The sequence below is a fragment of the Littorina saxatilis genome, linkage group LG5, assembly GCF_037325665.1.
Source record: "Littorina saxatilis isolate snail1 linkage group LG5, US_GU_Lsax_2.0, whole genome shotgun sequence".
NCBI lineage: Eukaryota > Metazoa > Mollusca > Gastropoda > Littorinimorpha > Littorinidae > Littorina > Littorina saxatilis.
The window spans coordinates 1,802,439-1,815,143 of record NC_090249.1 but is presented as its reverse complement, the minus strand read 5'-3'; the positions used below and the strand labels follow the sequence as shown (position 1 = coordinate 1,815,143).

At 40.6% G+C, this 12,705-nt stretch overlaps 2 protein-coding genes across 3 annotated transcripts in view; both read left to right on the top strand.

Moving 5' to 3' along the window:
* The first annotated feature begins 736 nt into the window (after positions 1-736).
* LOC138966046 (cytochrome c oxidase subunit 5B, mitochondrial-like) lies at positions 737-10,320 on the top strand. The gene is made up of 4 exons (XM_070338135.1): positions 737-896; positions 2,504-2,592; positions 5,390-5,489; positions 9,976-10,320. The coding sequence occupies exons 1-4, from the start codon at positions 779-781 to the stop codon at positions 10,077-10,079; spliced, it is 411 nt and encodes a 136-aa protein (XP_070194236.1). The 5' UTR covers positions 737-778; the 3' UTR covers positions 10,080-10,320.
* Positions 10,321-12,083: 1,763 nt separating this feature from the next.
* LOC138966045 (RB1-inducible coiled-coil protein 1-like) overlaps positions 12,084-12,705 on the top strand; it is a 56,633-nt gene continuing 56,011 nt past the window's right edge. For both annotated transcript variants that reach the window (XM_070338134.1, XM_070338133.1), the window contains exon 1: positions 12,084-12,212. The gene's annotated coding sequence lies outside the window, so the exon portion shown is untranslated. The remainder of the gene's footprint in view (positions 12,213-12,705) is intronic.

The window sequence follows — 12,705 nt, the reverse complement described above, 5'->3', positions numbered from 1 at the left end:
TATATGTGGGTTGTTTTTCTGTGTCTCGTTGGCCCACTTGGGTTGCATACATCAGAGGCACCTTACTGTCCCTGGAATCACAGCACTTTGAACTGAACCTCGCCGTGTGTCAGTACATCCGTGCCTTTAGTATACACAACAGAAACACAAACCTTGGCTATGCGCAGATCCGCTGGGCCCTCGTCACAAGGTTAACACACTTCGAATGGAGGGGTGTCGAGCACCTTTATTCTCTCTACTCGGTGTTTAACATCACCTTCAACTATTCAAAATTACATCGCGGCGGAGAGAAAAAGAGAGATGGAATAAAATCACCTGTCAATTGTTTCTTGTTCACAAAAACATTAATCACAATTTTACTCCAGAAACTTATACCAAAAAACAATCGTTTTACCTATGCAAATTTAAGAATCGGCTCTTCCATCAGACCATTCCAATAGAGACAAAACACAGTCTCGGAAACCTTAGTGGATCCCCGATAGTACAGAGGTACCACGAGTTCACAAGTTCAAACGGATGTACACAAGTGCATGTGCACCGTAACTGTCGTCGGTCACAAGCTCACATCCGTAGAAAGGTACGAGTGTACCAGGAATAACTTTGGTGCATGCGGTAATTATGCCTGTAGACTTATTCTAGTGATTAATTTTTAATGAAATTGATACCAAACAACTAGAAACCATTACTGATGTTCGGAAAACAAACATTAGCAAATAATATAAATGGTGTATAATTCACGCTAACTCGAGAGAATACGAGAAGTGAGTTTTGCTTCAAGATGGCGACGACTTTGCTGAGGACAAGTGCCGGTGTGCTGAGGCGAACTGTAGCCTTTAACGCAGCCAGAGCTTCCTCTGGCGGTGGCCCACCAATTGACCACCAGGCAGGAAAAGTTGGTACGTCGACTTGTAACCTCTATCGAAATTTTCTTCATTGAGGTCTTGTGTCAATCGTTGTGCGTGACTTGGTACGTTCGATGAATGGCTGCTAGGCCTAAGCAACGGCCAAGGAGAGTAAAAAGGCCTTGACAAATTTGAAACCGTTTCACTTTGACGGTAAAAACACATCAGTGCTAAATAGACACAATTATGTCAATAGTTACTAGTTCGCATAGTGTAACGTATTTGTTATCAATCAGTAAAGGACACATTTACTTTGAATTCAAAGGGCACATGAAGGTTAACAACATGATTTCGGCTTGACCACATCAGACATATATCACTTCTATCAGATGTGGCATTGTCATAGGTTAGTAACATTGACATTAGTGAATATGAGGTCATTTGAAAATGTTGTTAGAAAACAACCGATGGACAAATGAGGACTGAGCAATCTCTAAAATGGCAGAACTGCTTCAAATACTAGTGCGTACTACTAGTACTACAAATAGCAGTAGCACTACTAGTATTACAAAACGTACTGGGGTTAAGTACTGATAGTGATACAGTCAGTGGTCCAACCACTTTAATGCTAATTCAAGCCACTTCTCTCCAACGTCCACCACTGGATGCACATGTCTACTCCCATACATTTTGCCATCATAATCGTATGTGTGTACGACTCTTTGTATGCATGTAAGGGTAGAAGGGTAAATTTGTGTGTATTGAAGTCTGTTTTTTGACGTCACAATTCATGCGTACATGTGCATAGAGGGCAAAACAGCGACAAAAATGCTGTGCTAAAACATTTTCTGGGCATTTGTGTTAGCACACCTGGCGACTGTCGCTTTTGTCTCAATCTTTGAGTTTGAGGCATGTGCCTCTCCTTTCCAATTCCAGACCTCCACTTGACACTCAATAATCGCTGCTGGAGTACCTAAACGACAGATCTCACTTTATGTGTGTGTAGCATTCTCTGTTGTCAGTTGAACAAGCATCACATCGACCAGGTGTCCTGCTGAAGCGCAGTTTTTCAAAGACATTAAGTGTCACTGTCATTGGTCATATTATAAGTAAAAACAGACACATCCTATCACTATCAAATTTGACTGTGCATTGCTCTTGAACAACAATGTTGATGAATAGAGCAGTGTTGAACTTGAATACATTCTCTGAATATGTCTGTATGCAAATACTGTTTGTGTGAAGATGTATGGACTGGGAGTGGGATGGGTTAAAAACTATAATTTTAGGAAAAAGTAGGGCAGTGGTGAGAATATCATTAGGCCAAAAAAAAAAAGGTCTGTTTACGGTAACATAGGCCAAAAAAATAGGGTCGGTAGGTCGGGATTTTTTTTTTCTCCAAAAAACCATATTTTTACGTTATTTTGCCAAAAAAACTAGATTTTTTTCCCCCCAAATGCCCCAGGGTCGCGCGAAAAAACTAGGGTCGGACGGGTTACCGTAAACAGACCTCTTTTTTTTTGGCCTTATCAAGCCGAAACGGTTCTTAGATATTGTGCAATTTTTTCCAATTCGGAAGTCTGATTTTAATTCTATTGTAATTTTATATAAATCATTGACGGTTTCATAACATTATTTAATAATCACAATGTTTGTTTCAGCCTCAGACAAGGTGTCTATGCCGGATACTTTAGGCCATGCTGTCGGCATTGAACGTTATGAATTGCTTGCTAAACTAGCAGGCAATGAGGTGAGTATTTGTGCTGTAATTGTGTTCTACTTCTATAAATGTTTTGCATAGTTTCTATAGAAATGTGGTTTGTGGTACTTCTTAAAAAAAGAATTAATAACCACCAATGAACTGTTTTGTTTCCAGACACAGATCTGGGTTCTAAATATTAATTGGTCAAAATGACCTGCCGCAAAGTGACATCCCATGTAGTGTCAAAACTATCGGATATTCGACCGGCCTGAGGTCAGAACAATGAGTCCTATCATAAAAGTTTGCGTAAATGACCGAAGAACCATACTGACTAAAAATAAAAGTTACAATAATGATATAATATTACTATTAGTGTTTTCTCTTTTTAGAGCTTCAGTAAACATGAACGAACTAGCTGTACAGGTATTGCAGAGTAGACTGGTTTTAAGCACATGCATTAATGTGATTACAGTACCGTAAAAGTCGACCTATAAGCCGCGACTTTTTTTTCCTAAATGGACCCCTGCGGCTTATAAGGCGGTGCGGCTTATGAATGACTTTTTCTGAATCAGTGGCGTGTATCCGACTTCGCTCAGTGACCTAGTTTCCGGAAGTTGGATCGCCGCTGTGTAATGGCCTTGAATCAGCTGTGTTTACCTCAATTCACTCACTCACCTTCTTTTCGGAAGTTTGAAGCATGACAATAACTCACACAGTAATGGGTTGGCATACACCGGTTTTGATCGATCACTTCGCATTGCTACTACAGAGAACAGCAACACGCACATCTCCTAAAACAAAGCAACGTACAACTGACCACGATGCCGAAAACACGGAGGCAGGCCTATGATGCAGCCTACAAACTTGCAGCCATAGACTTGGCTGTTGAAAAAGGCAATCGCGCTGCTGCTCAACAAATCGGCGTCAATGAAAGCATGATTAGGCGTTGGCGAAAGCAACGAGGCGAACTTGTGAAATGCAAGAAATCCACAAAAGCATTCCGTGGTTGCAAGGCACGCTGGCCACAATTAGAAAACGAAATGGAGGACTGGGTCAACACACAACGTGCGGATGGTCGCGGTGTTTCAACTGTTCAGCTTCGTCTGAAAGCACGCACCATTGCAACACGTCTGAAGATAGACGACTTCAAAGGCGGTCAATCTTGGTGTTGCCGATTTTTGAGGCGCAAAGGTCTGTCACTGCGTGCACGTACAACTTTGTGCCAACAGCTGCCGCCAGACTTCCAGGAGAAAATGATGTCATTTCGAAACTACGCACAAGAGCAGGTAGCTGAGAATCTGATTGGCCCACAGAACATCATAAATATGGATGAGGTTCCGTTGACCTTTGACCTTCCATTGACACGCACAGTAAACAAAAAGGGCGAGTCTTCTGTGGCACTGAAAACAACGGGACATGAAAAAACACACTTCACCTGTGTTTTGTCGTGCACGGCTTCGGGTGAAAAGCTTCCGCCGATGGTGATTTTCAAGCGAATCACAATGCCGAAAGAAAAGTTTCCGAGGGGGATCGTCGTGCAGGTTAACAAGAAGGGGTGGATGGATGAGAAGATGGACACCTGGCTGACAGAATGCTATGGGAAAAGGCCAGGGGGTTTCTTCCGTCGCACTAAAGCTCTGTTAGTCATGGACAGCATGCGTGCACACATCACTGAGAAGGTCAAAAAGTCAGTCACTGCCACCAACTCTATCATCGCTATCATCCCGGGTGGCACAACAAAGTACCTGCAACCCCTCGATATCAGTGTGAACCGGCCCTTCAAAGTGGTGATGAGGGATGAGTGGGAGAGGTGGATGGTGGATGGCGAGAAATCATTCACAAAGACTGGCCGCATGCGTAGAGCAACCTTTGCAGATGTGTGCCAGTGGGTCCTGAAAGCTTGGGATGCTGTCAAAAAGTCAACGATCATCAACGGCTTCAGAAAGGCTGAGATCATCACTGGAGCAGACGACGCGACAGTCAACACGACAGCCACTGACAGTGAGGCCGAGAGTGACACTTCCGGTGACTCTGTGCCAGAAGCCATTCTGAACTTGTTCATCTCCGACACTGAGGAGTCCGACTTCAGCGGATTTTCAGCATCAGATGTTGAGTGATTTACAGAACTAACTACAGGTGCTGTGTGCAGGACGAGAGGACAGTTTGATAGTCCAGAGTTCTGTGAATCACTCAACATCTGATGCTGAAAGTAAAGTGCAAAACTGACAAGTTAGCCGGTTCGTTTTTGTGTGTGTGGTTTTTTTTTCGTTGACTTTCGATGTTTCTTGACTTGAACTTTGCTTCTAGGCGCGGCTTGTATGCCGGAGCGGCTTGTGTATGGATTTTTCTGTGTTTTTTTTAAAAATCGGGGGGTGCGGCTTATACCCAGGTGCGTTTTATAGGTCGACTTTTACAGTAACTAAGATGATGAGAATACACACACCTTAGAGGTTAAAACTTGCAGTAGAGTTATTCCTGAATCAATCAAAGTGAACGTTTCATGAGTGAAGAAATATATTGATAGAAGTAGTGTAGTTCATTTTGATGAAACAGCATAGAATATAATTAAAAATGTCACAATGGTATATGTACAGAGGCATAAATATGTATTGGTTTGAAACCTTGTCCTTCAGAGTGAGACTTTTTTTGTCATGCCTCTGTTTGGTTCTATTTTGAGAGAGTGTAAAGCTCTGTTTTTTCGCATCAGTCTCCATGTATTGTAATTGGTGTGTTTTTCAGTCATTTTTACAAGAGCAGTCTTGCATGTGTGTTGGTTATTGATCAGTATTTGTAACTTTATTTTTTCCCCTGTTCATTTTCTATTTTTTTCCTTCTTTCATTGCAGGATCCTTTTGAGATGAATGTAAAGAAGAGGGCAAAGGGAACAGTTGACGAGCCAACATTGATTCCATCCCTGTATGAAAAGCGATTGGTTGGCTGCATCTGTAAGTACAACATATTAAGTATGCTTATGGGTCTTTTTCTACCGCTTGATAGGGGCTGTGGCCTAGTGGATAAAATGCCGGCCTCATATGTGAAGGGTTGAGTGTTTATATTCCTGCTGCGCCTGGTTGATTAAGGGTGGAGATTTTTCTTATTTCCCACGCCAACTAATGTGCAGACTTTATCCTCGTTCGTGTGTACATGTATGCAAGCACAAGACCAAGTACACACAGAAATGTAATCCATGTCAGAGTTTGGTGGGTTATAAAAACACGAAAATACCAAGCATGCATCCTCAAAAATCAGCCTAAAATGGCGGGGTGAAAACGGTCAAACTCGTAAAAATCCACTTGTGCAAAGAACACCAGTGTACGTGGGAATATCAGCCAATGAACACAGAAGGAGAAGATTCAACCGCTTCCATCCATAATCATTTATGGGTGTTTCCGCATTGGGAGTCATTGCACTTGTCTTGTACGTTTAGAGCAACGCTCTTGTCGACGGTAAACGTAATGTGATTTGGTATACGTTCAAGTTTGCTTTTTAAACCTTCAACGGTTCACGCTTTGGATTACTCGGTCCAAATGATGCGGATTGTGTTACGTCCCATACTTTCTAAAGAAGGATTCAATATAAAAATTATGGGTTGCACACAACCCATGTCGGGGTTTGTGCTAGGACTGGTTGGTCCGGTGTCAGAATAATGTGACTGGGTGAGACATGAAGCCTGTGCTGCGACTTCTGTCTTGTGTGTGGCGCACGTTATATGTCAAAGCAGCACCGCCCTGATATGGCCCTTCGTGGTCGGCTGGGCGTTAATCAAACAAACAAACAAACACAACCCATGTCATCCAAATGAGAAAACACTTTTTAGCACCTCTTTGCAGAGAATTGGTCATGCATGACCCATGTCGTGCAGGGTGACACAACAAAAATACAACCCATAAATATATATGCTAATAACTTTTAAATCTGTTGACTAAATAATTTCATTTTTGGTGTACATTACCTTCAGCTTATGGATGACAAGTCCGCAATGCGGCAAGATTATTTGGTCAAATGGTACGACTGCTGTGCACTTTCAAAACAATTTCTGAATTTGGAGACAAACAGCAGTGAGTTCCACTGTATAGACACTACTTTGTGTAATACCAACCCCTAGGTAGGGGAATTGAATGATAGCCTTTCCAGTCATGCAACTGGTTTTACAACAATCAACAAACAGCCTCATCACAAAGATCTACACTCAAACACATCTGCCTAGTTTTTATGACGTGTAGTTTTGTACTGTGGAATTTACACTGACAGTTTCAGTACAAACTACAGAGATAAATCTCTTCAGTCAGTCTAGGCTTTGTGGACAACAGTGAAAACATTTTGCAAGAGAGATCAAATGTCTGCTCCAGCCCCACTTTCTTTCGGTGTTCCACAAGGTTCAGTACTCGGTCCCATCCTTTTCATCATGTACACTAAGCCCCTCTCAGACCTGGGAACCCATACGATTTCGCCGTATTTTGTACGCATGATTGTCGAGAATACGATCAGTACGGTCCAGGGTTCGTACAGAGTCCTTGAACCCTGGAAAACTCCTTGAAAATTGGAAAACCTTTTCCAGGCCTTGAAAAGTGCTTGAAAATAGAGTTTTGTTAAATAGTCATTGAAAAGTACTTGATTTTTCCAAATTGTTGCCTATACATTTCGTCAGCAGCTTGTCTTATTTAAAAAAAAAAATGCAACCCCCTTTTTTTTCGTCAAATACAGTACACACATTTTGGGAGAATAAAAGATCGAGTGAAAACAAAAGCAGACGAACTAAATATTACTAGTCACCTGTAGTTGCTTCCCTTCCTGAAGGTAAGCTTGGTGCTTTGCATTAAATTGGGGAAAATCATGTCCTTGAAAAGCATTTATTTGGTCCTGGAAATGTCCTTGAAAACTCCTTGAATTGTATCAGCTCTGCCCTGCAGGAACCCTGACGGTCAGTGGAAAAAAAATACGACCAGAAACATTCCGAGACTACTTTTCTTCACAAGCCCATCTCGAAGCCGATCCAGTATTTTGACACATGATTACAGTTTTTGAGTCACTTGAGAAAAAGTGACTATGTAATCGGTCAGTGTTAGTCTGTCCGTCCGGCCGGCCAGCCGGCCGTAGACACCACCTTAACGTTGGACTTTTCTCGGAAACTATCAAAGCGATCGGGCTCATATTTTGTTTAGTCGTGACCTCCAATGACCTCTACACTTTAACGATGGTTTCGTTGACCTTTGACCTTTTTCAAGGTCACAGGTCAGCGTCAAAGGAAAAATTAGACATTTTATATCTTTGACAAACTTTTCTCGGAAACTATCAAAGCGATCGGGCTCATATTTTGTTTAGTCGTGACCTCCAATGACCTCTACACTTTAACGATGGTTTTGTTGACCTTTGACCTTTTTCAAGGTCACAGGTCAGCGTCAAAGGAAAAATTAGACATTTTATATCTTTGACAAAGTTCATCGGATGTGATTGAAACTTTGTAGGATTATTCTTTACATCAAAGTATTTACATCTGTAGCCTTTTACGAACGTTATCAGAAAAACAAGGGAGATAACTAGCCTTTTCTGTTCGGCAACACACAACTTAACGTTGGGCTTTTCTCGGAAACTATAAAAGTGACCGGGCTCAAATTTTATGTGAACGTGACTCATTGTGTTGTGAATAGCAATTTCTTCCTGTCCATCTGATGCCTCATATAATATTCAGAACTGCGAAAGTGACTCGATCGAGCGTTTGCTCTTCTTGTTGTCAGTAAACATTGAAAAAAAGCATTTGTTTTAAATGTATAGGTAAACTTAATTAATGGTGTGACGGACGCGCGTGAGGCATGTTTTAATCATGGATGTTCATATGCTGTGTGGAGTACGCTCATTTTTCTGAAAATACACCAAGTTTGTTTGAGAATACTCTAAGTGCAAAACAGGGGTTCCCAGGTCTGCCCTCTCCACACTGATTCAAAACCATTCTGTTTTAAATCAGTCTTTTGCTGATGACACCCAGCTGTATAAACTCAGTCCCCCTGCAGAGACACATTCCGCCATCCAGACCATTCAGACATGCATCACTGATGTTAAATCTTGGATGGTCGATAACAAACTCAAGCTGAATGATAAGACTGAAGTCTTACTGTGCAAAAAGAAGAACACTACATTTCCCTCTCCCCAACCTGTTTCTGTTCAAATAGGCAATACCGACATTCTTTTCTCACCATCAGCTAGAAACCTTGGATTCACCCTTTCATCTGACATGACCCTTAACAAACATATATCTTTAGTCTGTAGAGCAGCTTATTTTGAGCTTCGTAAGATCAGCACCATTCGCCACACACTCTCCTCAACTAACACTCTTGTCTGTGCCTTTGTTCTTTCTAAACTTGACTACTGCAACTCTCTTCTCTCTGGCTGTCCTCTGTACCTCCTGCATAAACTAAAAAAATGTCCAAAACTCGGCAGCACGCCTCATTCTGAAAGCACGAAAACGAGATCACGCAACACCACTTCTTCACACACTGCACTGGTTACCTATTCAAGCCCGCATTGACTACAAACTGTCCACCCCCTGCTTTAACTTCTTTTCTGGCTCGTCTCCTGCTTACTTCTCTGAACTCATCACCGTCTATTCTCCAGCAAGACAACTCCGTGCCTCTTCTGACTGTCGCATCCTTACCATTCCACACACCAAAACCAAAACATACGGACAACGCACTTTTACTTTCTGCGCACCCACACAATGGAATTCTCTCCCCTTTCACATCCGCCACTCTGTCACCCCAAGCATTCAAACGAGCACTTAAAAGCACCTCTTCAAGAAATACAACCCCTGATTTTGTTTTCTCAGTCCATCAGTAGGCTACATGTAGTGTATTTGTTGTTTTAGTGATAATGTATATAAACATCTAGGACTGTTTTCAGCATTGTTGATAACATGTTCTGTTTGATTAAGGGTATTCAGCTGGTATTTCCTTGTTTTTTACTACCTATTTTATTCATGTTTTTATTACTTAGTTAGTGGAAGAATCTTTTGTAATGTATGTGTGATGGTGTATGCTTTTAATTAAGCGTTGTTGACTATGAATGTAGATGTAAATGCTTGTATAACTGTGTTTTAATTTTAAATGTGTCAAGCGCAAAGAGCATAATTGTAAATTAAATTACATATTCTTACTCCGAATCACATAAAAGCATTGACGCAGTCTTACATGCTTATATGTGATTCGGGTAAGTATATTAATCAAATGAAAATTTACTTAAAAATTTTCGAGTTATGATGTTGCGCTATATAAATGCTCATTTATTATTATTATTATCAAAAGAGACCAACCTGTAACCTCTTGTCATAATTATGTATTTGTATGTTGGAAGAGAGAGAGGTTTGCATGAGTAACAAACTTTTGCTAAGAGTGTTTATTAAATATTTTATATCACGACCATCATTTTGTCTCTTTTCAGGTGAGGAAGACGCTGTCAGTATAAACTGGATGTACCTTCACAAGGGGGAACCTAAGCGCTGTGAATGTGGCTACTGGTTCAAACTCTCTGACCTGCAACAATAGTCTGCTTGGAGTAAAACACGACCGCAAGGAAGACAGACTTACTTTCGTTGAACTGGGGGAAAGGTGGCGCATTCAGTCATTTTTTTGTTTGTTCACCTGTGGTTTTTGTAAAATTAAAAACAGGAAGTTGTTTTAATTGGCCAATCAGTCTTTGGCTGCTGTAGTATCAGTGTGTAAGCGAGAGTGTGGTCAGTCATTACATGTTAAATAAAAATTTCAACTTGACGTTGACATGACAGCAGTATCTGTTTTTGAGTTCTTATTCCCCAAGAAAAAGGGCCTATGTGTATCACTGTATGAGTGTGAGTCTGTGTGTACCAGTGTGAGTGTGTGTGTACCAGTGTGAGTCTGTGTGTACCAGTGTGTGTGCTGTGAGGAGGTGTAATGCTTTAGTTGCAGTGTTCCTGCTTTGAAAGGGAATGCTCAGTACACAGAGCATGCTACATTTTAAGACAAAGTTGCTGGGCTGTTACGCCAAACTTAGAATTGCTACGCACAAACAAATAATCACAAGCATACAACAGTTTGCTCTTTCTTGTGAGTCCTGGTACTCATTTCTGATTCTCACTCGGTGTAGCGGTCAGAATGAGTGTCATGAAACATTGTCCACATTGAAAAGTGGCACTGCATATTGGCCTTCATGTTTGTTTTTTCTAAATAAACTTGTAAAAATGTATGTATTTTTGCGCAAAATAGCCTAAATGTGGATGTGTCATTGAAGACAATGCTACACTAAAACACAATTTGCCACCTGAACATGCAAAACAAAACAAAAGTACATTGTAAATTGCTGCACTTTGACTTAGGTTGGTAGGTCTGAATACATGTAGAACTCGAAATAATAAAAGAATACATGATTTTCATTCAACGCAAAACAAACTGTTTCAAAGCAAATATCTGAGATTTGATAGCAAGATGAGTATATTTCTCTCAAATGAAAAACTAGCTCACTGCCACAACACAAGGGAAGTAACTGGCAATTCTCCCATCATAGTTCAATGTTTTCTTTACCTATAATTATGTCTTCATTATTATTGTGCTAAATTTAAATCATAGTAATTTTGAAATAAACTTTTGTTGCAAAATGAGGAGAAAAGTAATCTAAAATATAAAGACGAAAAAGTGGAAAGATGCCACAGCTGGCCTGCTCATTGCAAGTAGCAAGAGCTTCAACTAAAAGAAAAAGAAAGCTGCTGTCATTACAACACTATCAAATAACCTAACCTGGGGAGGGAAGAGGGAAAATGATGGGGAAAATCAAACAGAACATGCATGTTCAAAGTAAACTTAAAAAGAAAAGAAAAAACACACTCAACAACAACAAACAAAACCAAAACACAGAATTACTTATGAAATTTCAAAGAAACTATCCATTTTTATTGCAAAGGGCAGTCTACATAATTGCAATGTAAAGTACACTAATGTATGTGTTAAATAACTTCGAAATGTTCGCTATGTTTTACTTCCATAAAATCAGTAGCCACAGCCAACATTTCAGACATGCTCACACCATTGTTTCTGTTGAAAAAGGCTGGACATCTTGACAGTACTTACCCCTTCAACCCCACATGTATTTTTACAACACAAACACACACATACACACACGCACACACACACACACACACACACACACACACACACACACACACACACACACACACAAAAGAATCACTCCAAATGAAGGGAATGTGTTGCAAATCACATTGATCATACCAAATTTGTCATAATAGACTTGTGGTCATAATAATTGACTAATTATTTTATTATTAGAGACATGTCTTATTGTGCAACCCACATCAGGATATGATAAACTGTGAACATTTTCGTTTTATTCACTCACAATGATGAAACAATGTAAACACTTAATCGTGAAAACATTTCCGCAAACACAATCACAAGATAGTCAGAAAGGTTTTCAACGGAGGAACGCGGTTGTGACAGAGTTACTTCCCGTGCATCGATCTTCAAGGCAGAAGGAAGGTATGTTTTGTAAACACAAATCCTCTTTATTTTTAGACAAATGGAAGCAAACGAAAGGGTCATTGGCATAAATCGTGATTTTCGCTTCGTATTTGTCATTGAGGAAAACAACAACTACCATCATGTAGTAGAGAAGATATCGCTGCGTTATTGGTAAGCATTCTTCTTGTCGTCATGGCTTGATCAGGTGCTATTTTCAGGAGCTTATGGATGCGAGAAATGGTGTCAGCATTTGTTATGACGTATCAGCTGTTGCCTCCAATCTCGATCTACTTTATAACTTGGCATTTCCAAGAACTGTTGTTTCTGTTTTCGCGCCAAGTGATGACCGTTATAGGTCACTGATTTTCTCAACAGACCGGGGGTTCAGGAGAAACCGAACTCAAAGGACGTAGGATTAGGAACACGTCAATTTCGTCATTGTATGATCTGATTGTGACTGGGCTTTAGCCAGTTCAGGACGACAGGGCGTCTACGGCGAACGTGTACGTTAGTGTATAGGCCTAGCTTAAGTTCCTGTAGCGTAATGAACGTCACATTACACCTTAACGTAGAACCCCTGCTCACATGGGAGAGGGAAGAAGATAATAAGGTACACAACAAGTTATTGTTGACAATGACAGTGACAGACATAGAAAGGAGAAAA